Genomic DNA, 25,729 nt, shown 5'->3' on the forward strand with positions numbered 1-25,729 from the left:
TGTTGGATAAAGATTATGGGAACTTGTTTGACCCGAACCCGACCCCTCTTTATTTGCTGGCTGTTCCCCTACCCCTCATGGAGGTGTTCTGGGGGGAGAAAGGGAGCTGGGAAAGGACGAATCCAGCAGAAAGTCTGCAGCTAGTGGACCGCAACATGAAATGTCTCTCTGGGTCTGAGAAATTAGAAAAGACTTCCATCCTGTTCCTTGCATAGAACACTGCGTGGGGCTGGGAGGTGGATGCAATGACTGCTTGAGGGCTACCTCTGAGAGTCCATGCCCCCCAGTGCTTGGGAGAATCGAAGGGGGCATCTTGAGAAAGTACCCTCTAATCCCAAGTTCCAGACCTTGGGCTTCTCGACCTTCCTGTCTTGGGAGGTTAGAGCAGTGAGTAGGGGACACAGGCTGCCCAGTAGCACCTTGTCCTTGACACCAAGTTTGTCTGGAAAGGGCAGAGCCTCGGGGGAGGGAAGAAAGCAGGGAGATCTGAGCCACCGGCGTGGAGCTTTGGGAGTAGGCAAGGCAAGCAGGCCTGGGAGGTTCCTGAGTCAGAAGGTCAGTAGGCGAGGTCTGGGAGAGCAGGAGGATTCTGGGGTCAGTGGGAGGATCGGAGGTCAGTGGGAAGGGTCACGGGATAGGCGGGGAGAGCCGGGTTAGAATCTGGAGTCTGGAAGGTTGTAGAGGGGACTGGGCTGGGGGTGTGGCGACAGTGGGAGAGGTCTGGATATGGTGGGGAAGGGCTCTGTGAGGTTCTGGCAGCCAATGGGCGTACCACCCAGGGGTCAGCGGGCAGGGGAATGGTCTGGAGGAAGGAGCTGACCGCTGGGTGCTGATGCGTCAGAGGGCAAGGGTGGCGGGTCAGGCCAGGGGACCCGGACCACGAGCTCCATGGGCTCCCGAGCTTTGTTTCGATACGCCCGGCGGATGGTATCCACTGCTCGCTGGTGGGTCACCTGCTCCAGACTCTCTCCATCCACTGCCACCAGCTCGAAGCCAGCCTAGGATGGGAGTGGGAGATCACAGCCCTGCTCCTCAGGTCACCCCCTACTCCAGCATCCAACCTCCACCTCCACCAGCGAGGACACTCTCCTTCTGGGTGGAGGGGATGGACAATGGGACTTTTGTGCCTGGAGCTGTTGGGGGCTGGGTGGGGCACAGACAATGGCCCTTTGTCCCTTGGGGCAAGGGGTGGAACAGGATGGGCCGCCCTCAGGCCCAGGCTGGCATGAGGGGACAGATTTTTCCCTTGGCCAGCTCACCCTGACCCCTCTCCTCCCACGACCTGGTCTGAACATGCCTGGCTGGCAGATGCGCATGAACCAGCCTGCCCCGGCCAGAGGCCAGATCAGCTCCAGGCTGAGGGAGTGGACGGGGCTGGCTTCACCCACCTGCAGGGCCCCGCTGAGGAAGGCGGCCCCCCCAGGGAAGATCTTTTCTATCTTCACCATGGGCTGCACCTTGGACTCGATGCCCCCCGAGATGCTGATGCCTAGAGAGAGTGAGGAACACAGGAGAAGAGTGTGCCATACCCCTACAGCCCAGAGCTCCCAGGATAGACCCAGGACCCCATCCCCAAATCCGGGGCCCCCAACTTTCCCCAAACTCCAATTCTGTTACTACTCAATCCTCAACTCACTCCAAAATCCTCTAGATCTCAAAGCCCCCAAATCTATCGATTCCCCCAACTGTACCCCAACACTCAGATTATTTTCCTAGGCCCAGGCCCCTAGTCACATCCCCAAACCAAACCCACCAACCTTACCCAAACCCAGGAGCCCCTGCCAGGCCCAGTCCCACCCGGACTCACCCAAGGACTGTTTCATCTTGGACAGCGTGACTGTCCTCAGCTCCCCACTGGGGGCCTTCGTGGCTGCCTGCTCAGCTGTCCTGCCAGTTCCATTCTCGCTGGACCCTTGACTGCCTCTCACCTTGGCTACCTGCCCATCTAGAGGTCGTGGCAGAGGGGGCCTGGCCTTCCGAGGCTTATGGTAGCGCCCGTTGGCCATGCTGGGGGTGAGGATAGGCGCTGGGGATGGGGAACGCCTGCGTCCAGGTGATTTGCCTCGGCCCCGGCTGCGGCTGCGGCTGCGGCTGCGGCTCTGGGCCGGTCCCTGGCTCTGGCCCTGGCTCTGGCGAGGGCCTTCTGGGGTCAGGGGCTCTGTCAGCAGCCAGTTAGGCCTCGGGGGCCGGGGAGCAACGGGGGGTGGCTGGGGAGGGGGTGTGCAGGTGCTTCGGCGTGGGGCAAAGGCATCTACTGGCACGTCTTGGAGAGGGGGGATCCCTTTGTGAGGGTGGCAGGAGGCAGAGGTACCCAGGGAGACCTTGAGGTCCCCCAGCCGCTCCCTCAGCTCCCCATCCTCTTCCTCCTCAGAGAAGCCATTTGCAGGCAGCAGGTAGAAGCCTCCACGGCTGTCTGGGGAAGACGGCCAAGGTCAGGCTGCCCCCCTCATCAGCCCAGGCCACCCTGCCAACCCCCAGTCCTTGCCTTTCTAAGGCCTAGGAGACCAGGCCTGGGTTTGTTGGAAACAATTCCCCGCAGTGAGGGCCACTGCCCGTGTGCCATTGTAAGAGTACTTTCATACTTTCTATTGTAATAGTTACAGCTTTTTTTAATGTGTCTAAGAAAAAATATGACTCACACACCAAACTGGTAATTTCTTGGAGGTTACTGCACAGACTGATTTAAAAAGCAAGTGGGTTTAAAACCAATTATTAGGTAAGTAATAGTGGTGAGCGGATGTGGCAGAAATGGTTCTGGTGGATGAGGGCTTTCCTTCGGGAGCCACACACACCTCTGAAACCACAACACCCACAGTCCCTGGGGCAGGGACGAAAGGAGGCCTGTCCTCCCTCCCCCAGTCCCCCCTGGGAGTGCCCCCTCCCCGGCCCTGGGACTCTGACTGACCAGGCACAGGGGTGATGAGGTGACGCTTGGGTGGTGTGTCTTGCCGGGCTGGTCGCAGAGCCGGGGGCCGTACTGGTTGGAGAGAAGAGGTCAGCGGCAGGGACGGGCTGACAGGCTCCCCGGTGGACACCGCTGGAAGGGCTCTGCCCCCTTTCCGTTGGGATAGGCCACCCCCATCCCCACCTGGGGCTCAGGAGCCACAAGTCCTGCCCCCCAGCTGCTGACCTGCCCGGCTCTTGAGGGCCTCAAACGCCTCCAGCTCCACAGGCATCACCATGCTGTCGAAGCGGCCCAGGTCTGTGGGGGCCACCACGCTCCTGGGAGAGGGCGAGATGGGGGTGGGCGAGGGTTCGGTTCTGAAGGTGCCGGGGGTGGGGGCCTCGGCCCTGGGGTGGTTGGGGGAGGTATCAGGGGTCCCCCTCCTGCCCAGATTCCTTCCTACAGCCCCTCCCCACCTGATGTCCCGCAGCAGCAGCAGCTTTGCGGGCTTGTCCAGAATGGCCAGCAGGGGCCTCACCAGGTCCTCCACGCCGCCCTCGTGCACGTACTGCAGAGACAGGCACCACAGGTCAGAGAGCAGCGGGGACTTCCCGAGCTGGGCCCGGGGCGATGCCTGGGCATGTCAGGGGGGGCCCCCATGTTAGGAAGGGCTCTCCCCATCCCCGGGCTGTCCACAGGATGTCTTATCTTGGTGACTAGGTGAAAGCCTGCAACAATAACAACAGACTTGGCCGAAACCGGTTTGGCTCAGTGGATAGAGAGTCGGTCTGCGGACTAAAAGGTCCCGGGTTCGATTCCGGTCAGGGGCATGTACATTGGATGCGGGCACATCCCCGGTAGGGGGTGTGCAGGAAGCAGCTGGTCAATGTTTCTCTCTCATCGATGTTTCTAGCTCTCTATCCCTCTCCCTTCCTCTCTGTAAAAAATCAATAAAATATATTAAAAAAAATAACAACAGACTTGTAATAGTGAAGACAGCTACGGGGCAGGCACTTTTCTGAGCCTTTCACACATGTCTCTCATTTAGCCACCAACCACCCTGAGCGATGACATTATCTATTCCTGGTTTGCAGATGAAGAAACTGAGGCTCAGAGAAAAGGACCTTGCCGACGCCACACAGATGAGGAAGTACGAAGAGGGACTGAAACCTGAGAGGTCTGGCTCTGGCCTGCGCTGTACGGGAAAAGGATGTGCCGTGAGTGGACTCTCCTCCCCGCCCCCTCCTTCCAAGCAGAAGGAAGGAATTTGAGCCACACGCTAGGCCGTGGGCCTGGCTGGCCCATCATTTGTCTGCACGCAGACCTACAAATTAGCCTTTGTCCAGGGCCGGAATGAGGACCTTGGGGACGGGGTGGCCCTGCAGAAAGCTTCTCCAGTCAGTACTCAGGACGGAGGAGGCCCTTCTGCCTGGCACTGCCCGGATGTCACCGACCACACCCACCTACGCAGACAAACTGGCAAACGGAACCCTGGGAGCCACCCTAGTGGACACATAGCGCTCCCTGGTGGTGAAAGGGAGACACGTACTGAGTCAGGGACACAAACACAGAGCATCCGGTATGGGCACAGACACAGAGAAACAGCATGCTCTGGTGGTCAGAGCAAGGCATTCACACGTATCTGGAAATAAATGAAAGATAAACTATGTGTGTGGCTCTAAACCACACACCAAGTTATAGGGACTCACACACACACACCCACATATATGGACAATATACCCCCAAATAGTCACAGATGTGCACAAGCCTCAAGTTCACACACCTGCATTCAGCACCCACTAAGTGCCAGGCTATGTGCTGGAGGGTGGCAGTGGGGGCACAAGAATAAAAATCCTGTTCCAGATCTTCAAGAACTCAGTGTAGTCGGATCGAGGGGCAGGATGAGCCACATGCCCCAGTGAACTATAAACCACTCACAGAGGGAGTCTCGGAGGAGGGTGGGAAGGTCAGAGTGGGCTTCATGGGAGCGGTGGCATTTACACCGACTCTTAAGGATAAATTCAGGGATCAGCATGAGTGTTGGGAGGAAAGTGCTCCAAGGGTGATGTGGACTAATGGGCAGACAGAAGTTTGACTTGATCGTGAGTTACATAAAGGGCCTCCATGTAGGCTGTGCAGGTTGTGACAGCAGTGTGAGTAGTAGCTCTAGAGCTGTGCAATTCAAAACCTGTACCAAGCTATGTGGAAACCAGGGGTGATGTGGTGGCTATGGGAAAGCTGAGGTTAGTGGGTTGGGGAGTTAAATCAGGGAGGACCTTGACGGTGAGAACAAGGAACTTGCACTCCATCCTGTCAAAGAGGTTACCAGGGGCTTGGGGAGTGTCAAGTGATCAGAGAGGTGGTTTACAATGCCTGGCCTGGAGGCTGTGAGGAGGTGGCTAAGAGGGGGAGAGAGAAGGGGTTCAGGGACACACATCAGAATCACTAGGGGAGCTTTACTCATCTCTCAGGCCACCCCAGAGGGTCCGATCTCTTGGTGTGGGTAGGGCTTGGGTCAGGTCTGGGTAGTATTGGGAGCTCCCCAGGTGCTGTGGGGACACAGTGAGAGGCATCCTCGTTGAGGTGGGGAGAGAGAAGCGAGGGTTTAGGAAAAAGGAGCGAATAAAGGAACGGAGGCCCACCTAGTGGCCACAGCCCAGAATTGCATGCTTACAGAGGCTGGTTCAACAGCCAGCCCCACTTAGCGCTGAGATGAGGATGACACTTGAATTTAGCGAAAGCCATTAGCTGCCCCCAACATGATGCACCAGATCACAGGGGGCCCTGCTGTAAACCAGGCCTTGGTAAGGGGATGCATGAGTTACCACGCCTCAGTCTCCAGGTGACACATGCCTTAGCCAGACACATGCACACTCACACAGATACAATCGTACGGCTAAGTCAACACAAATCCAGGTATTCCACAGACAGACAAATGCACGCATCACCCAGACATACAACACAGCCCCACCCTGACCAAGGTGTCGGAGTCGGGGGGATCCACAAACGGTTTCCTAAAACTCCTCAGACAGCCCTTGGACACAGGCTCGAGTTCCCAGATTCATCGCAGGGAACCCATCACGGAAACCTGAAGGCCGAGACAGCGGGAAGCCTAGCTACTGGAGAGGGCCTTCCAGTCCCCCTAGAGGGGGTGACATGTGCCTTCTGTAGTCTCACCAACATTCAGGCTACAAAGATCCCTCACACCTAACCTCTTTGCCACTCTGGACCCTCTGGGCTGTTTGAAGTGGAAGGGAACACAGAATAGCCGTGTAGGTGTTGAGAGGTTTGGGCTGGGAGGTGGGGGAAGGGACAAGGGATTACTTACCTGTGCCAGGCCTGTTGGCTGACCCAGGAGCAGAAGGAGGCATGGGGATGGGCTGGGGTTTAGAGGAGAACAGAGGCAGGTGACTGCAGGGACTCCTGTACCCCAATTCATCACCTGCCTGGCTCCTTCTCTCCTCAGCTTAAATATCACCTCCTCAGAGAGGCCCTCCAAGGCCACATCTGATTTGTGCTCTTGGGTTCCTTTTTCATGTCCTTTTCCTTCACAGCACTTCACACGAGTTGTCACTGTGGGTGTTTAGGCTCTAGTGTCCAGCTCCCCTTTCTGGTTGTGAGCTCAGTATGTGTGCAGGTGTGTGCATGTGACAGGGGTGACTTCCGCTTTTAATGACCACTGGCCTCACAGTGTTGAGCCCAGATACCGGTCAGCAGACAGTAGCCTGCATGAATGAGGGCCTGGGTGACTGAGTGACCATGTGCTGGGGCTGGGGGCCGGCTGGAGGCTCACCCGGGAGCAGTGGCGGGTGACGGCCAGCACCTCATCGTCAGTCAGCAGCCGCCGGGCCAGGTCCTGAATAAGGGGCCGACGGCTCTCCCAGGCCTGCACCTGCTCATCCACATTGGGCAGCTGGCTGGAGGGGCTCCCAGACCTGGCAGAGAGCAGGGCCCGGCCCCTCTCCCGGTCTGCAGGGCAGGAGCAAAGGGATATGATGAAGGAGCCTGGAGCCATCCGGAGAGGAGGTAGGGGCTTCCCTAAAGGGGGGTCAAACCCCTGGACATTCTGGCTGAGAGGCCCAGGTGCCCCTGATGGAGTCCCAGCCATGCACCCCAACATAGTCTCCCATAGTGATCTGCCCGCCAATGGAGCTCTACCCCAGGCCCCTCTGCCCCACATCACAGACCCCTCTACCAGTCTGTTCCTTAATGGAGTCCTGGCCCAGTGGCCCTGGGATTCCCTGAACATACACTGTCGAGGTTCTCATTGGAGCTCTCACAAGCCTTCCTCATATCCCCCAAATCTGTATTTGGGAGTCCCAACTCAAACTCCAGAGACCTAAAACTGTACCGCAGTATCTGTCTGCAACCCTATTTTTCCTAGTCCAGTTCTTTTAGCTGCCCCCAATATGTACCTCCGTATCTGCCTGGCCCCTTGTGCTTGATCTCAACTGAGTTTAGCCCAAAGACCCTTAGCTGCCCCCAGCATGCACCCCACCCCATCAGCAGCTCTGCTGTAAATCTCTTTGGTAAAGAGATGCATGAATTACCGCGTCTCAGCCTCCAGGTGACAAACTTCTGCACAGGTCCCACTCCCCCTGCTAAGAAGAAAAAGGCTCAGCAGCAGGCCCTGTCCCCAATCTGAAAATGGGGATTGGGGGGTTCAGGACTGGATGGATCACTGGCTGGTATGGAGAGTTCAGGCTGGAAGGCGGTGGGATGGGGAGGCAAGGGGCCAGGCCAGGAGGGTCTTGAAGGCCATGCTCAGGCCAAGAACTTTGTTTACAGGCAGTGGTGAGTCAGGGAAGGTTTTGGGTCAAGAGAGGGTACAGTCCGAGCTCTGCTTATAGAGATTCATTTGGAAGCAAATGGATGGAGGCAAGAACCCTAGGGACACAGTCTGGGGGAGCACTTACCTTGAGGGAACCAAGAGAAAAGGGACAGCCTTTGAAGGAGAGAGAGGAGAGGCCTGAGAGGTGGGAGGAGAACCAGGAGAGAGCAGGGCCCTGGGGGCTGTGGAGAGAGAGATGAGTTGAGGGAGGGGGGCTGGCCTGCTCTTATTTGAAGGGATTGTCTCTCCCATGGGACTGTCACCTTGAAACCCCCGGGGCAGGGGGCGGGGTGTGTGTGTGTGTGCAGGGCCCCGCTCCTCATCCTCTGGTTGTTTTTGCCTACCCAACATCCACTCTCCCCTCTGGAACACACTCTGATTTCACCCAGGGACCCGCATCCTCAGTGCACGTTCCCCAGGGGAGGTGATGACAGCATCTCTCTCCCACATCACAGTGATCTGTGGGGCCAGTGAGAGCCCGAGACTTCAGTGGAGACCCTTTGAGGAGAAGCTCTCTTTTCTTTGTGTTGCTAAGCGACAGTGGCCATCTTAGCTCCAGTGGCCAAAGCCTGCGGGACAATGAAGCCAATCCAGGGAAAGGGAACCAGAGATGAGAGGGGCAGATGTCCGATGAGACTGTTTACATCTTTAGGTCCAGCTTCAATCAGCAGTTGAGCCAAGAGGTGCTTTTTAAAGCTACTTTGAGTTGAGTTTCTGTCACAGGCAACCTCAGCAGTCAAGCCATCCACTCTTGGTCCAGTCTCTGAACCTCACATGGGAGAGGAGGGGCCCTCTGTGAGGATCCTTAGGAGGCCCCTGACACGAGGGAAGCCTGCCTTGGCCCTTCCACCGGGGCCCTGATCTAGAAACGGCTGTGCTCGGGGATGGTTCTAGAAGTGGGTAGGGCCTGTGGAGTTTTGGCCAGGGGAGGTGATGCCAAATATTCTAGGAAAAGAATGCCCTTCCCTCCCCTCAGACCCTAGCTCCTCCACTTCCGTCTGTGCTGTGACTCTATCAGTTTTCCCTTCTGTAAAATGGGCAGATGAGGTGGTATAAGAATGACCACTACATTTTCTGGGCACCTGTGTGGCAGATGATGTCCTAAGTGATGAACATACACTAATTCACTTATTCTTCACTATTCCTAAAGAGATAGGTATTATTACTTCAGTTTTACTCCTGGGGAAGCTGAGGCTCACAGGGTGGAGCGGTGACTCACGGCAAGTAAGAGGCCATGTGGGGCCGGATGGCAAAGTGGACTTTTCCTCCCTGTCTCACCAGCCCAGCACTCACCTTTCTCCATGTCCAGGCGAGGGCGGGGCTTGGCCGGGCTCCCTCTCTCCAGTGTCCAGGCCTCTCTGCGCCCGTCCCCCAGCCGCCCCTGCCGCCCTCCCTTGAAGAAGAGGTTCATCAGTGTCTTGGAGCGTTGCAGGGCCCCCTTCTCCCCAGAGGACCCCGACTTCTCCTTCTTCCGCTGCTTCTTCTCTTCTGCAGACACGAGGGAGCACCCGGGAGGCTGGAGGGCGGGCAGAAGGGAAGGACCAGGGGCAGGGGTGTGGGGAGGGGCAGAGAGAAGGGAGAGTAGGGGACAGACAGGGTCTGCAGCCATGAGGGGAGGTGGGGATGGGGGCGGGGGGGGGCAGGGGCCCTCCTCCAATTTTTCACCCCTCCTTTACCCACAGCCACAGCTATGTGAGGAAGCCATGAGGACTGGAGTGTGTGTGTGTGTGTGTGTGTGTGTGTGTGTGTGTGTATGTACAGGTCTGGGAACTCCAGGCTGGAGGGGGCTTGTTAGGGCACTTCTGGGGCTCAGAGGGACTGGAGCTGGGTCTGGGTCTGAGTGTATTCTGGGGCTGAGGCTGGGTCAAGGCCTGGGGCAAAGGGAGGTTTGGGGCCCAGGATGGGGTCTAAGGGAGGTCTTGGAACAGGGGCTTTAAAGAGCAGCAGCCACCCATCCCCCACGTACCCCACAAGGTCAGGTGGCTCTGGGAGCGTGTAATGGGGGGCCGGGGTCGGCTGAGGGCCAGCAGCAGAGCAGTCTTGGGGGACTCAGAGAGAGCAGAGCCAACGCGGCGGGCGGGTGAGGGTCCGTCGGAGCGGATGGCTGTGTCCCTGAGGATGACTGTGGGCCGCACGCTGCACCAGGTCTCCACGCGGCCCCCCACATCGGGGTCCGTCTGCATGGCTGTGTCTGCTCGCCCCCAGCCTGGGCCTCGGCCGCTCGGCTCCTCCGGCCCCAGGCAGACATCCATGCGGTCAGAGGGCAGGGAGCTGGAGCCCTCCGCCGAGCTGTAGGGGGCGCTGGAGGCGTATGAGGAGACGCTGGAGCTGCTCTCAGAGGCCTGGGACAGCTGCTGCAGCACCCCGTTGCTCACTGCGGGCATGGGGAAGGCAGGGGCATTTCGGGGGGACTGGCAGGTTGCTTCAGGGCCCTGCCAGGCTTGCAGACTACCCCTGGGCTTGAGGGGTTTGGGGAGGATTTGGTAGCAGCCAAGGTTGGAAGCTCAGGATCTGGGCACCCGGCTGCTCAGCATCCTGCCAGTAGGATGAGACCTTGAGGAAGTCACTTCTCCTCCACCCACCCCCGTGGGACTCCGGATCCTAGGAGAGCCTGAAACAGAACCTGCAACTTCTCAGAGGAGGGCCCCAAAACAGCTCTGGGCAGTGTGAAAATCCCAGTACGATCTTGGTCCCCCTGCCCATTTATTCCTCAGATATTCTGGCCCCACCCTCGGGCCCCGCTCTTTCCCTTCAACCTTGGAGGCCTGAGCCACTTACGTCGGTCCAGCCAACAGTACTCAGAAACCATCTCCTTGTAGGCAGGGTACCGGCCAGTCTCCTGGGGCGGGCGTGGTGGGCAGAGGAGGGCATCGGGAGGGGGTCACAAGGGAGAGTAACAATGAGGAGTGATGGGACAGGAGTAAACTTTTCACCCCTATTACTCTCCATCCTGCTCTAACCACACAAGCCACTGTATTTCGGCGCGTGCCAAGTTTCTCCACACTCCAGGGCCTTTGCACTTGCTGTTCCTTCGGATTGGATTCTCTTCCTTCAGCTCATCTTGTGGCCCGCTCCTTCCCCCTCTTCAGGTGTCACCTCCTCAGAGAGGCCCCCTCTGACATCCCCTGACTAAAAGTGTCTTCCTAAATCACCTCAGCCCCTCTCTCTGTTAATTTCCTATAGCATCTGTCACAATCTGCACGGATCTAGTTTATTTATCTGCCTCTGCCAATAGCAAAGACCTTGTCTTGTTCATTGTTGTACCTTGCACACTGGCCATCCGATAGTAGGTACTAAAAGATATTGAATGAATGGATGGATGGATGAATGAGGGGCTGAGTGGGAGTAAGGAGGAGCTTTTGGGATAATTTGAGAGGAAGGAAAGGAAGGGTGGAATGTGGGAGAGGTGGGGAATAAAGGCAGTGGGGGCGGGGAATGGTGGAGGAGGCACTGGATGGTGAAATGGGTGAAAGGCTTGGAGAAGGGAGAAGGGTGGAGCAGGGGCCAGGACGAGGCACTAGGCAGAGTGAGGCATCACATCCTCCAGGAGCCAGAGTGAGAAGGACCTGATCCTCAGGCAAGTGTGAGACCCACATGAATAATGGATCCAGCCACCTCCCCTGAAACCCAATCTCTGGCTCAGCGCAGCCCTTCTTGCCCTGTACCCTGAGGATGCCCACCACCTAGGTCCTACCCAAAGCCACAGCTACCACCCCACCTTTCTGAGCAGGACATTCCCCCCCCCCTTTAGTCCTAGGCCTCCACCACTCATACAAAGGGGCACACTGCCCTAGACACCTGGGGAGCAGGCCTGGAACAGGCCCTGCTACTGACCACCCGAGTAATTGCCTGTGGTGCCTCAGTTACTTTGCCTCTCTGAGCCTTACTTTCTTCTGCAAAAGAGGACAATGCCTGCCCTACCTCTCATGTGGCCGTGAAAAAGTCCAATTGCAGAGCAATGGGCGTAGTTAAGAACTAGAGTGCTCTAGGAAGTCTGGCCTCTCCCCGACTCCCACAGTTCTGCCCACCTTGATGGTCAACATGATGTGCGTTTGGCCCTTCAGCACCTCCACGGCCTGGCTGTGGCTGATGTCATCGAACCTGACACCGTTGGCCGCCAGGACCTGGTCTCCCACCTTGATCCCGTTCTCCTCGGCCAGCCCACCATGATCCACTCTAGGGGCAGACAGGCAGCAGTCTGGTGGGCCCCCAGGCCTGCCCTCCCTCACCCCAGTCCAGACCCTCCTCACTTGGATACAGGGAGGCCCCAGTCAAACTCCTTGACCCTCCTCTTGGTGACCCAGCCCCCCTCTGCTGATCCCACCCCTGACCTAAGCCCTCATTTGAACTTGTAGTTGGCCGGGCCTCCCTTGCTAACCCATCCCCAGGTCCCAGCCCAGGTCAAACTCCAAGCCCCATTCCCTACCCTACCCATTCCATTCCCTGCCCGTTCCTCACTTGGACACGTAGATGCCCAGGCCAAACTCCTTGCCCCCTCGGATGTTGAAGCCCAGGCAGAAGTCATCGGAGGTCGTGTAGAGGTGGACGATGCGCCGCACCCCGTCCTCTGAGCTGCTCTCTGACGGCGTGGAACTGCACTTCTCCACTACCAGCCGCCGATTCACCACGTCCACCCTGGGGCAGCAGCAAGGAGCCTTCAGCCTGGGCCCCCATCTGCCACCACCCCCCCCACACCTCCCAGCAGCCCCCATAACTGCAGGGGAAAAGTGGGGCTGCCTTTGGGGGACTTCCCAGGTCTAAGATCTTCAGTGGGACAAGGATTAATCAAATCTGAGAAATCATCCTAATTTTCTCGAATCCTCATAGGCCCAGGAGGAAGAGGCGCTGTTATTATCTTAAACTCAGCAGCAGCAGCAGCAGCAGCAGCTAGGGGGCAGGGCCGCTGGGGTCTGGGATAGCAGAGCTGCGGCGAGGAGGGGAGAGACAGGGCCTTTTCTCATTTCAGGGTCAGGCCTTACGGTCTCTGTGACCCAGCCCCAGGGGTTGGGAGAAGCAGGAGCCACTCCAGCCAGACCTGCGCAGAGCCCTGTGCCCTCAGCCTCTCCTGCCGTGGCTCTGGGTCGGGGTGCAGGGGCAGGCAGGGCAGGCCTTCTCACCACGTGGTCTTCTCCTTGGAGAATTTGATGCCGGGCACACGGCCCATGCGCCTCACCATCATGTGCAGGCGGCTGCTGCCCGTCAGGACCTTCACGGCACTGCCCATGGTGGTGCTCTCCAGGCTCAGCCCGTTCACCTCCGTGATCTTGTCCCCCACACACAGGCCAGCTCGCTCTGCACCAGGGAGAGGGGCGGCTGGTGTGGGCCACTTGGGAGAAGTCCTCCAGCGTGAGGCTGAGCCCCATCAGACCAGGCTCCCCGGGCTGAAACTGCTTCCCTGAGATGTGGGATCCCAGGTCGGGTCTGTGTGTTCCATATTAGACTAGGGACCTGTCCAGTAGTCCACTCTGCTCTGAGAGGGGGCCCCATCTCCCCATTAGATCAGGTCCTCCAAAGCCCAGGATTCTTCCTCCCATCCCTGACAATAGAACCTCTGCGCCTCACTAAGGTGGGGTCACATACATCCCAGGACCTCACCCCCAGGGATCCTGCTCACCTGCACTGCTCCCCTCCTCCACCTTGCTGACGAAGATGCCCAGGCCATGCTCAGAGCCTCCACGCACGCTGAAACCCAGCCTCCCTGCTGGACTCTTCTCCACCCGGACTGCATGGATGATGTCGCTCTCATCACTGTTGGCTGTGGGGATGGGGACACAGGCATGACTCCCATGCCTATTCTGAGCACAGTGGACCCCTGGGTTCCCCAACTTGGGGCCTGCAGAAGCTGGGTTGCTGGTCACAGGCATCTAGGGACCTACATGAGGGGGGCAGCCAATTTCTGAGTTTCCTCTGGGTGACTTTGAGACTGTGGGCTAGGGAGGGGATGGGAGTAGACAGGACAGGACTCCATGTGGGAAGACACTGTTCTCATAATACAGGTGTGTGTGTGTGTGTGTGTGTGTGTGTGTGTGTGTCTGATACTTAGCAAGCTTCAGCTTCCCATGCCCACAGGCCTAGGATAGGCCAAAGACCTAAAAATATTGGTATTCTGAGGATCAGAGAGATAGAAAAGAGGTTTAAGAATCTGTTCTATGGCTCACAGCTGAGGGAGTCTGGGCTCTTCAGCTTGCAGTGGAAGAAAGTATGTCAGCTCCATCTTTAAATAGTTGAAGAACTGTTCTGTGCAAGGCATTAGATGTTTCTGACTGTGCAACCCAGAGGACAGAACAAAACCCACATAGCGGGATTATACGGAGGCCCACTGAGCAGGGGAAAACTTTCTGATACTTTCAGCTGTCAGACATGGAATGAGTTTTCCAGGAGGGAGAGCGAGTTCCTCATTTTTGGAGGCATACAAGTGGTGCCTCCGCTGACACGTGGTAAATCCCTGTCTAGGATGTTGTGGAAGGATCCCTGAGGTGCCTTCTGTCTCTCACACTCTGTGATTCTGGAAGTGAGGGCTCTAAGAGCTACCTGACTATCTGAAGAGAGAAACCCAAAACAGCACCATGTGCAGCATGTGCCCAGATCCCAGAGTGGTCCTCTCCATCAGTGCTGGGGAAGCCAGAGGAGGAGGGTCCCCAGGGGCTGGAGCTGTCAGGGAAGGATTCTTGGAGGACTCAGATGGGTGGAATTTGGGTGGGTGGAGGGAAGGGAAGACATTGATGACGGGATGGAGTGAGCAAAGGCTCAGAGGTGGGTCCTTGAGAAGGCCTTTTTGTTGGAGAAAAGTGAGAAGACTGGAAGGGTGAGAAGGTGAGATTTCTTCTTGGGGCTTACTCCAGCACTCTAAATCAATCTCTCTCTCTCTCTCTCTCTCTCTCTCTCTCTCTCTCTCTCTCACACACACACACACACACACACACACACACACACACACTTCTGTTTCATCTAAGAGAAACCAGCGCAGCTCAGGGAGAAATCCCCAAGGGCAGCCTGTGGGCAGGGGTGGTGCAGTACAGAGACGTGGGGGATCCTGGGACTTCCAGGGCAGTGCCACAGTGCCCCCCGCCCCCATGTCTTGTAGCCCCTCTGGGGACTTCTGCTCCATGACCAGAATGATAGTGGTGACCCTCACCAGTGCCCTGCTGCTCACCTAGGGTGAGGCTGAGTGTGTGGATGATGGGTGTGCTGGACCACTGGTGGAGGAAAGACTGATCCCCGAGTTACATGCTCCACCCCTGCCCCAGAGGCCCGGGTAGAGGAACAGGGATGCCCAGATGGGTCAGGGCGGAGGATCAGGGTCGGAAAAGTTCAGTCTAGGATCCAGCCAGGGCACTCTGCTGGCTGAGGGGCAGGAGGGGAGCTGGAGATAGTTATCTGGTCCTATCTGCAGAAAGCCCAGCCCCAGAGAGCCCCCACTTCCCTGCTGTCATTCAAGGTCCTGCTTTGCTCTTCTGCTCTTTGTTGTCTCACACCTGTCACTGCAGCCAGGCTGTCTCTTCAGTGCCGCCCCATCATGCTCCATGCTTTCTACGTCCATCCTTTGTCTGGATGCCTCCACCCCATCACCAGCTGTTCTCCTTGCCGTCTCTAAGCCCTGCTACACTGTAAATTTCTGAAAGGGAAGACTGAGCCTGCTTTCTCTCTAGGTTCCCTGCAGGACCTAACCAGGGCTGGTACAGAACGGGGGTGCAATGAAGTGGCATTAAGCATCTACATAAGCTTAGGCCTCCCCCTCTCCTTCAGGGCCCAGCCCTGGGGCTCCTTCCCTTACCCCCACCTTCCTTTTCTCCACACTCTTCTAAACATTTGCTACTCTATCTTCATTTCCTTCCTTTTGCATGTGGAGCCTTTCATTCCGTCTGCCCAACTGGGCCCTGGTTCCTCCCAGCTCAACACAGAACTGGACACACAAAAGGCTGGTGGATGGAGGATGCCCTCCATCCTGCACAGGCCCCAAAGGCATACACAAATGGGTTTGGACAAAGGTAGCGTCTATGAAAAAACAAAAATAAAACCAGCGGATGAGCAAAGCAGGACCTTGAATGACAGCAGGGAAGTGAGGGCTCCCTGGGCCTGGGCTTCCTATAGGCAGGACTAGATATCTCCAGCTCCTCTTCTGTCCCTCAGCCAGCGCCCTGGCTGAATCCTAGACTGGACTTTTCAGACTCTGCCTAGCTCACTTGGGGCTAGCATCACACACACACACACACACACACACACACACACACACACACTCCCACTGTCCCGGTGGCTATGCCCTATTTCCCACCTCTGACCTCTCTGCAATCCTGGAGTCCTAAAGGATTGGCCTAAAGGAGCAAAGAAGTAGATGAGGAAGAGTGTATGGGTTCCCAGAAGCCCCACCCTCCATCCTTGAGGCTCCCATCTCTTGAGTTCCCCCACCCATATTGGCTCTGCCTCTTTCTACTTAGTGCCATATGTCCTCAACCCCCACCCTCCGCTCCGGCCTGTGGCTGGGCCCCACCCCCACCTTCGATGGGGGAGTTGATGAGGATGACACGGCCCATGGGAGAGGAGGCTCGGATTCCGCGGGAGGGCCCATTCAGCAGCCGCTGTTGCTTCCTCAGCAGGTATCGCGTTGCGGAGCCCGTGTCGCTGCCCAGGTGGCCTCGGGAAGAGAGGGAGCTCAGAGAGCCAGAGCTTAGGTCTCCAAGGCCCAGCGGGTCGAAACCCACCGAGAAACCGTGCGCCATGGCGGCTAGACTACAGGTCCAGAAGGAACCTGCTAGCCCTCGAGGGGAGGGCTCTGCGTGCGCCGGGCTCCATGGGCCTTCTGGGCAGGACTGGGTTCCCAGGGAACGGGACCCCTCACCTCCGCTGCCTCTCTGGAGTGTGCACTAGGCCTGCGCAGGAAGAGAGAGGGAATGGAGGAGGGGTGTGAATGCTGCCCCCCACCCCCGCATTTCCACTCCTCCCCCCGGTTTGAGCATCCTGCTCTCCCTTGCCTTAGGCCAGAGAACTGCCCAGTCCAGGCACCACCATGGACTTTGGGAGCTCTTCACACAAGGCGGGTGGGAACCCCTCCTTCACCCCTCACTCCTGCTCTCAGCTGAGTCATCTACTCGGTCCTCTATCCTCGTAGGAGGTTGAGCGGAGAAGACGGGATTACTGCAGGCCCTGGGGCTTCAAGCGGTGTGAGAGAAACTGGGGCTAGGCAGTTTATTGCACACCTCTCTTGTGTCTGGGAGTAGGGGGTCAGCCAGTAGTTGGTGCTCAGGCCTCAAGGGCTGGGCTTCAGGACCTGGGACAGCTGCAGCCAAGTACCGCAGAGATTTCCCGGCCCAAAGACCCCCGCCCTCCACACCCCCTGGCCCAGAGTGCTGTCCCCTCTGTCCCCCTCCTCTCCCGTCTTAAGAAGTTGCATGGCCCTCTCCCAGGCTTTGTAAAGGACCTGCTGGCGAGAGCCCCACAACATCCCCCGCAAACCCGGAGCAGATCTCAGCGCACCACCCCCGGATCGGTCCTCCTGGTGCCCCCACCTCTCTTTTCTCAGCCCCCGGAGCCCCTCACCTGCTAGTGTGTGCGCGGCCGCCGGCCTCGCCCGCCCGCGGGCGCGAGCGACTGCAGCAGCAGGGGACCCCGCCCACGCCTCGGCCAGGCTGCAGGAGCGGGGCGGGCCTGAGCAGTCCCGCGCTCCCATTGGCTGAGGGCACCGCCAGTCACTCCCTCCCGCCACCTCTCTCAGGCACCCAGGACAGCCGTTTTTTCTCCGGGGCTGGGGCTGCTGGGCTCAAGACACTCCAGTTGGAGTTCTGATGTCCACCTCGACCGCGAACTCAGGGCGGGGGTCGGCTCCCACTAGCGGTTCAGCACAGGGGAGCCCAGAACCTTGACTTCTCCAGGCCAAGCCAGCTACCAGGGCTCATGGAATTGCCAGCTCTCTGCGGTCAGCCCCGAGGCCTCAGGGAGGGAATGTCACCTGGGCAGAGCGGGGCGTGAGCCGCGGTGGGCAGGAGTGGACTGGAGCCTGGGTGTGGGGCTCTGTCCTGTGACTGGGTGAGTTGTGAGTGTGAGTGTTTGTGTGTGAGTGAGTGTGTGTGTGTGTGTGTGTGTGTGTGTGTCTGAGAGCTGCTTTCTTCACATGCATCCTCCTTCTATGCCAGAAAGTGTCTCTCTGGCCACCCAGTTATATGGCAAGGTGGCAGGGAGCGGCAGCTGGTTCCAGGACTCTAGGGGGAGGAATAATCTTTCTGATCTACTTGCTTGATGCAGACAGAACCTTGAGACTTCTGTCCCTCCCCAGCCAGGGCTAAGGTCTGTGGCTAAGGCCAAGGGATAGGGATTGGGGGCATAAGGAAACTGGGGACCTAGTGAGGCCTGGTGTCACAGAGGAGAACGAGGATGGGGATGGGGAAAGGACTGGGTGCAAAGAAGGGGCACAGGCACGAACGGAACAGGACTGTGAGGGGTGTGGATGCCGAGATGCTTCGAGGAAGGAGCCCAGGAGACCGGGGAGACAGAAGCCACTGCCAAGGCTGCCAACCAGTAAACAGACCGGGCGGTAACCCGAGCCCCTCTGGGTGCACCATCAGAGGACGGCCCCTCCACGCCGCCCGCCTGCACCCTGCAAAGGGTTCGCCCTGGACACCTAGACCCCTTGCTGCCGAGGCCAGGAGCCTCCTGAGGCCAGCCAGGGGATTGCAAGCACCCACGGCTCCTCCCCTCCTCTTTCTGGCTGCGGACGCGGCCAGAACCGATCCCTGAGCCCGGATTGGCTCTGGGAGGTAGCGTGGGGCCGGATCCCGGTGGCCCAGTCTGGGGGCGTCGCCCCAAACGACACCCACTGCTCTCAGGTTCTGCCAATCCCTGGGCACGCAGGGCGGACGCGCCGGGGGTAGCCCCCGCCCCTCCTGATGGTTAGCGTCACGCGTGACGTTACACGTGATGGGTGGGAAGGCGGGGGTGAAGCGCGGAGAGCTGCAGAGGCCAGGAGCCCAGGAAAATGTGAGTGTTTGGGCAGGGTTTCGGGGTGCGGCGAGTAGGGGGTTGAAGGCTGGGAGTAGGAGATGAAGGCCTGTCCTTTCCGGATTCAGTTTATTCGTCTGTAGGAAAGCCCATGGGGCAGGAGGAGAGGTTAATTGGGAGGAAAATGTCTGGGTGGGGCTCTGTGTGGCCACACATTCAAGTGTCTGCAACTGATGGATATGGGCTGTAGGTGCGTGCGTGTGTGTGTGTGTGTGTGTGTGTGTGTGTGTTGTGGGGGTGGGGGGTGGTGTCGTGCAAGTAACGGTCTTTGTGGGCCAGTGCATGCAGGGTGTGTCCACCCTGTTTGTATGTCTGTGTAGGGCGAGTAGGACGGTGCCTTTGTGTGTGGGTATGTGAGTGTGAGTGTGTGGAGAGGGGAGGGTGTGTCTGCCTGTGGGGGAGGAAGTGTGGGTAATGAGGATTAGTCATTCTGTCGGATTCTGCTCAAACGCAGCCAGATGGCTGGTTCAGGCTTTCCTCTCTGTGCTGGAGGAGGGGGCACTTACAGAATCTCACCTCTTTCCCGAGGCAGGTGGCTTTGGGATAGAGGGGGTGGCTTTCTGTGCCAGCCCTGCCCAGCTAGGGAACAAGGAGAGCCTTGGGCCATTCAGTGTGGTTTACACACACATACACACCCACCCACCCAGCTGGCATCGGAGTTCCTGTTTGAGATCTAAGATAGATAAGCCCTAGGATGGCCAATGAGCTCCTGCTCTCTTCCAGTCTGGGTCTGGGTTGTGGGCTGGCTTATGCTACCTTCCCAAGCAGCCTTGGGAGTTTGTATCCAGGTCTCAGGGCAGCTGGGGCCTGAAGCTGATGTGAACTTAAATGTGGGATGCATATAATATGCACTTTTGCGCAAACAGAGCACAAGAGTAGCTGCATGGGATTAGTTGTTGCTCATGCATCAACCACACACATGTAAATTCTCACTCATGAAAATCTGCACTAGGCCAGAGCACACAATCTGTTTTCCTGGTTCTGCCCCCACCCACCTCCCTCCACCCTCAGCCTCCTCCAGTGGTGGCAGGTCCCTGGGCCAGGACATTGCCTAGAAAACAGCTCCTCCCCCCACGGTTGCTTACAGACCTGGAGTCACCTTGAGCTCCAGAAGGGATTGGCCAGAGGCCCAGAGACCAGAGCAGGGCCACCAAAGGCTCCCCCAGGTGGAGCCCTTGAACCCCCTCCTTGGAGTCCTCTGACCCTGCTCCCTGCCCTGCAGAAAATGGGTGAGTTGCCTCTAGATATCAACATCCAGGAACCTCGCTGGGATCAAAGCACTTTCCTGGGCAGAGCCCGGCACTTCTTCACTGTTACTGACCCCCGAAATCTGCTGCTGTCTGGGGCACAGCTGGAAGCTTCCCGGAACATCGTGCAGAACTACAGGTGACCCCCTTCCCCATCTGATCCTATACCTCAGGTCTCATTCCCTGCCGTTAATACAGAACCTTTTGCACCTGTCCCCCATGCTTGAGAGTGACCCTGTCCCAGCCCTCACTCCCTGTCCCTATCTGTTGGAATCACAGACAACTATGGCACAGAGCTTTAACCCAAAAGATTTTAGGGTGTTTGGGTTGAGGAAGTGGCCTTGATATTTATGCCCCATAAACCTCTACAGGGACCCATCCCACTGCTGGGCCACCCTCTGCAAGAACAGAGGGGCTCAAAGTTGAGTCCCAAGGAGGTAGGAGGGCATCCCCTTTGTCTCCAGGAGGAAAAACCCTTGCAGTACCCCTAGCCGTTTTTGACCCATTGGAAACCACCAGTATTTGGGCAGAAATGCAGGGTAGCCTCTTTGTGTGGCGAGAAGGGAAAAAGGAATAGGAGCTCCCACTTCAGGAAGATTAGATTCTCTTCTACACACCTGGTTCTGTCCTTTATTCCGAGATGGGGGACCAAAGTCTTCCCCTGAGCCAGGTGGGCTGGGGAGGGCATATCTGCCCCCTAGCATTGTCTGTATGTCCCCTGATGACCTTCGCAGGGCTGGCGTGGTGATTCCAGGGCTCACCGAAGACCAGCTGTGGAGGGCCAAGTATGTGTACGACTCTGCCTTCCATCCCGACACGGGGGAGAAGGTGGTCCTGATTGGCCGCATGTCAGCCCAGGTGCCCATGAACATGACCATCACCGGCTGCATGCTCACCTTCTATAGGTAGGTCCTGTGCTAGGGCTCCCTCCCTGAGCACTCTGTCCAAACTAGAGCGTAGCTTGATGACGAGGTGCTTCCTCTCTGGGCCCGTGTGGGCAGAGAATAGTAGGTGGGTGCCAGCTTGTGTTAGAATCCCTTCCATTCCGCAGAACTCAGCCCCGGGGCCCTGCCACCCCAGAGACAGTCGGTGTGTTTGTATAAGTGGGGAGGGGTCACCAGAGCAGGATTTAGGCTCATCAGCTGGCTCCCTCCTGAAGGTTTGGGAATAGCCTTTGGGGTTTCATTATCAGGGTCTAAGGATGAGGGACCCGATAGAGGGGAAAGAAGTAAGTGTCTTTGTTCCCTCAGGAAGACCCCAACTGTGGTGTTCTGGCAGTGGGTGAACCAGTCCTTCAATGCCATCGTTAACTACTCCAACCGCAGTGGCGATGCTCCCATCACGGTGGGGTGAGAACTCGTCCGTATCTGGGGACTCTTCTCCCCGCCCACCATTGCTCTCTCCTGTTTGATCCTGTTCACCAAGGGCCTGTGCAGCCAGTGTCTCCGTGGCCTCCTCTCAGCCTGCCCTCCTTCCCACTTTCCTGGCCTGAGGACATGAGGTCCTCCTGTGTATGCTTTGGGGGGCCCACTCTTCTTCAGGGGGAGAGGGGTTGGGGCTACACTGGAGCATGGGAGGCATTTCTCTGCAGTGAGGCCACCTTCCCACGCCTCATGGGTTGAGGATTTGGCATGTCCCTGAAGGAAAAAAACCACATGCTGGACTGTTCACCTCCCCTCTTATGTCCTGGCTTTTCCACCCACAGGCAGCTGGGAACAGCTTACGTGAGCGCCACCACCGGGGCTGTGGCCACGGCCCTGGGACTCAAATCCCTCACCAAGGTAAATGACCCCCCATTCCACTGGTCCCCAATCATCTTTTATCCACCTCCTTCCCTATTACCCTTCTACACCACCCGACAGGCTTCATGTATCTCTTCCCAGAGTTCCTCACCACCCCATGGCCCTTAGGGCCACTAACGGGCATCTTTCCTCCCCCAGCACCTGCCCCCCCTGATTGGCAGATTTGTGCCCTTTGCAGCTGTGGCAGCTGCAAATTGCATCAACATCCCTCTGATGAGGCAGAGGTGAGTGGCTCCGACTCCTGGCCTGTGCACGCCCAGCATGGGTGTGGGCACACCATCTAGTGGTGCACACCAGCCTGAGTGGGGGCTGTCTTCCCCCTGAGCCTGAGCTGCTGGGCCTACTCTCAGTCTGACCCTAGGATCTGGGAGGAGAGAACCAGCCTTTCCATCTAGGATGTCTGAGGGGGCCCTGGGAACAGCTGCCCATGAGGACACTGGGGGAGGGATGTGGGGCCTGCGATCTGACCCTCACCCCCTTCTCTTCTCAGGGAGCTGCAGGTGGGCATCCCCGTGACTGATGAGGCGGGCCAGAAGCTTGGCCAGTCAGTGACTGCGGCCAAACAGGGAATATTCCAGGTGGTGATATCGAGAATCGGCATGGCGATTCCTGCCATGGGTGAGGCAGAGGTGGCTGGGTGGGGCACGGGAGGCTGTGGGAGAAAGGGGGTGTAGTTCCTCCAGGGTTTTGAGGATTCCTGGTGGTAGTGGGAAGAACTGTGAAGGGGGCTCCCCCTTTCTTAGGGTCCCTTCTGTCACTTTGCTTACTCTTTCCCTCCCTGCCCTGCTCTCCCCTCAGCCATTCCCCCTGTGATCATGAACACTTTGGAGAAGAAAGACTTCCTGAAGGTAGGTCACTCTCACCTCTCCTGTCCTGGAAGTAGTGGTGACTGGGAGCAGCAGTGACCAATCCCTAACCCCCTCTCCAGCCTGGCCTGAGTCTAAGACTTGCCACCTGTTTGCTCCACCCTTGGGCTGCCTCCTCCACCCTCATTCATTCAGCAAGAACGGATTGCGCTGGAGTGAAGGAGCATTGAGCGAACTAGAGGAGAAGATAAGGGAAGGAGGGAAATGGTTTCTATCCAGAAGGAAACTGGTGTCACTCGGAGCCTCTGACACACACCAAGGATGGACTATCATAGTCACACTTGCTATCGCACTCATGCTGTCACATAATGACAACAACGAGACGTGCACACGCACAGACAGGACAGAGAAGCAAGGCACAGGAATACACGCTCTGGCTCATTCAGTGGATCATTTATTGACAAGTATGCACATTTGAGTAACACCAACTATGCACATTTGAGTAACAGAATAGGATCCATGTGGCTGGAGCAAATGGAGAAGAGTGTGCAGAGCAGGAGATGTTTGAAAAGGGACAAATTCATGCCAGTGAGATGGGAGGAAATGCGTGGAGGGTCAGAGGAGGCCACCTAAAGATGGCAGCTCCTGGAGGAAGTGAGGGAAGAGAAAGAGGGGCTGCGAGTACCATGGGATCTAATTCTGAGGCCAGACTGGGTGAGGGGACACTAGGAGGGGTGTTAGCAAACAGGCCTGGCTGGAGTGGAAGGCGGTGATCTAAAGGACCCAACCCTGTCATACGTTTGGGAGAAAGAAAAAGACCATGTATCAGTGGCTGAAAGGCAGGGCTGATGGGATAGAGCCATGGTGGGTGAAATGGGGTGGGGGCAGCGAGGGCAGGGGGCTCCTGTCATTCCATTGTCTCTGTCTCCCACAGCGCCGCCCCTGGCTGGGGGCGCCCCTGCAGGTGGGACTGGTGGGCTTCTGGTAAGTGCTCAGGGAGTTAGCTAGGGGTGTGGGAGTGTCCTTTCCATGGTGGATGTGGGTGGGTGTTGCTTTTAAGATGTTTATATATACATCATTCATTCATACATTGTGAAGGTAGGGGTGTTGGACACCCATAGGGCATACTGTGTGTGTGAGGGGTTGATCCCTGTCCTTGAAGGTCAAGAGTTTAGTTGAAAGGGTTCCAGTCTTCCTCTCTGAGAGGAAACCATGGGAATATACATGTTGGTACCATCCAGGAGTTTCATGCACATTGAATTTCTGATTCTCGCTCTCTGGCTGTGGAACTCTGGGTTCTTTCCTCAGCCAGAACCTGTCAGTGTTGGCTTTTCTCAGTCACCACCCCTAGGGGCAGTGTCCAGAAATGGGGTGGGGTGCAGGGAGGGAACACCCTTAGGTCAAAGCTTCACAAACCTTTCCAACATTCTTCTCTCCAGCCTGGTATTTGCCACCCCCCTGTGTTGTGCCCTGTTCCCCCAGAGAAGGTAAGTGCTCTCCCCCTACCCTGGCTTGGCTGGGAGCTCTGTATGGTCTCCATATCTCTGGAACAAGCTGACCTTAGGGTCCTTCATCGTGTTCCAGGAAGAGGCCTGGCAGGCACTCAGCTTATTCTGGGGGAGGGGGAGTGGCAGTGATCTGGGCCTTCTGCCCTTTGATGGAGATTCTTCAGCTTGGGAAGAGGAGGGATGGTGATCCCTTAGCTTGAGGGCGGTTGGGTTGAGAGGACACTCAGCCTGGCTGTGCTGTTCTGTTGCAGCTCCATACACGTGAGCAGGCTGGAGCCAGAGCTGAGAGCACAGATCCGTCAGCAAAACCCCAGCATCGAAGTGGTCTACTACAACAAGGGGCTCTGAAGGAGAGTCAGCCCTGGCCCTCCCTCATCTCCTTGGGCTGCTGCATTTCTGGAGCCTTGCCATCCTGCCACTTTCTCTTCTGCCTGATATTAAGCAAGGGGCTTGGTGGGGAGCAGCCATTGAGACCAGCAATCCACTAGGCTGGGAAAGGTACCTAATAAGTCTTTTTCTCTCCTCTCTGATTCCAAAGAGCAGGTTCACATAACCCCTTTCTGCTGCACTAGTGTGTCTTCGTATATGCACATGTGATATGTGTGTACACGCTGTCCTGGAAGCTAGGAGCAGACATGCTGTCCTGGGATGTCCTGGTCTGGCTTCTCCTCTTGGCCTCCTGCCACCAGCCAGCCAGCCAGGCTATGGGACTTAGACAGTTCCACTGGCCAAGTCATTTCTCACAGCACCTCACTCCTTCTGGACATAGGAGAAGCCCCAGGATCTCAGGACAGACTGAGGGACATTAGCAAACCAAACTAACTGGGTTGAATCCTCCAGGTTTCTGCTTCCTGGCTCCCAAAGCTGACTCGGGAACTGGGCTGGCAGAGGAAGACCTGCCAGGCTCAGGGAGGCAGGGGGCTTATACTATCCCCACATCCTGGAATAGATCACTTCCTCTCTGCTGCTCTACCAGAACAAAGGAATGCCAGCATCCTGTACTGTTCTTGCCAGCTTCCCTTCCCCCCTCCGCTGCAGTGTGGCCATCTTCGGGCATAATGCTGGGAGTTCTTGGTCCCCTCTACATTATAACCTCAAATCTAAACCTACAACCCCAACCCTCTCCCAAACCCTCAACCAAAAAGTCACCAAGGCAGAGAAGCATTCCAGAGCTCCCATCGCACCTTCTTACAGAGGGACACGGCTGTGGGAAGTGCTTAAACTCCACAGGTATCTGAATGGGTGTAACTAGTACACTCTCAAGGGCAACTAAGGCCACAAGCGTACGATCTTAAGACAGGGAATTTTGTGTTCCTTTGACCCTTGTTAGACATTCAGTAGGACCCCCCCACCTTAGCTCCTTTTCTTTCTGAAGGCTTGGCCCTGCTCCCACCCATAATTCCCAAGAGGAGGAGGGGCCCAAGCATCAATGGCTAGTCCAAGGGTGAAGTGGGCTTGGGGGTGGGGTATGTGCTAGGTGCTAGTGAACTAAGAGTACAGAGTTGGATCTTGACTCCCACTCCCATGACCTCTGGTGAAGTGGTAGGGTGAAGGCCCCAGCAGGATCCTCTAAGAGCATTTTCCTGCTCCCCCAACCAGCTGCCACCAATAACAAAAGCTATGATGCTGTTGTTACTCAATAAACTGAAAACTTGTATACTT

General features: G+C 57.3%; 2 protein-coding genes across 3 annotated transcripts; one reads left to right on the top strand and one right to left on the bottom strand.

Annotated features, from left to right (window-relative positions):
- Positions 1-14: 14 nt before the first annotated feature.
- On the bottom strand, positions 15-16,432 carry PDZD7 (PDZ domain containing 7). Of its 2 annotated transcripts, XM_054728978.1 has the most exons (17): positions 16,210-16,432; positions 13,330-13,470; positions 12,833-13,007; positions 12,174-12,350; positions 11,744-11,891; positions 10,494-10,554; positions 9,682-10,089; positions 9,009-9,203; positions 7,435-7,485; positions 6,678-6,853; positions 3,361-3,452; positions 3,131-3,222; positions 2,906-2,977; positions 1,808-2,413; positions 1,389-1,489; positions 873-998; positions 15-570 (listed from the first exon to the last, which is right to left on the bottom strand). In XM_054728978.1, the coding sequence occupies exons 1-17, from the start codon at positions 16,430-16,432 to the stop codon at positions 76-78; spliced, it is 3,339 nt and encodes a 1,112-aa protein (XP_054584953.1). In that variant the 3' UTR covers positions 15-75. The 2 variants fall into 2 exon arrangements, with proteins under 2 accessions (XP_054584953.1, XP_008142627.2); XM_008144405.3 differs by having other exon boundaries at positions 482-998.
- A 2,118-nt stretch (positions 16,433-18,550) lies between these two features.
- Positions 18,551-25,729, top strand: SFXN3 (sideroflexin 3). Its single transcript, XM_028149257.2, has 11 exons — positions 18,551-18,683; positions 19,927-20,090; positions 20,686-20,856; positions 21,202-21,300; positions 21,657-21,732; positions 21,892-21,977; positions 22,244-22,371; positions 22,552-22,601; positions 23,494-23,543; positions 23,999-24,046; positions 24,319-25,729. The coding sequence occupies exons 1-11, from the start codon at positions 18,624-18,626 to the stop codon at positions 24,413-24,415; spliced, it is 1,029 nt and encodes a 342-aa protein (XP_028005058.1). The 5' UTR covers positions 18,551-18,623; the 3' UTR covers positions 24,416-25,729.

The sequence above is a fragment of the Eptesicus fuscus genome, chromosome 17 (genome assembly GCF_027574615.1).
Source record: "Eptesicus fuscus isolate TK198812 chromosome 17, DD_ASM_mEF_20220401, whole genome shotgun sequence".
Classification (NCBI taxonomy): Eukaryota; Metazoa; Chordata; class Mammalia; order Chiroptera; family Vespertilionidae; genus Eptesicus; species Eptesicus fuscus.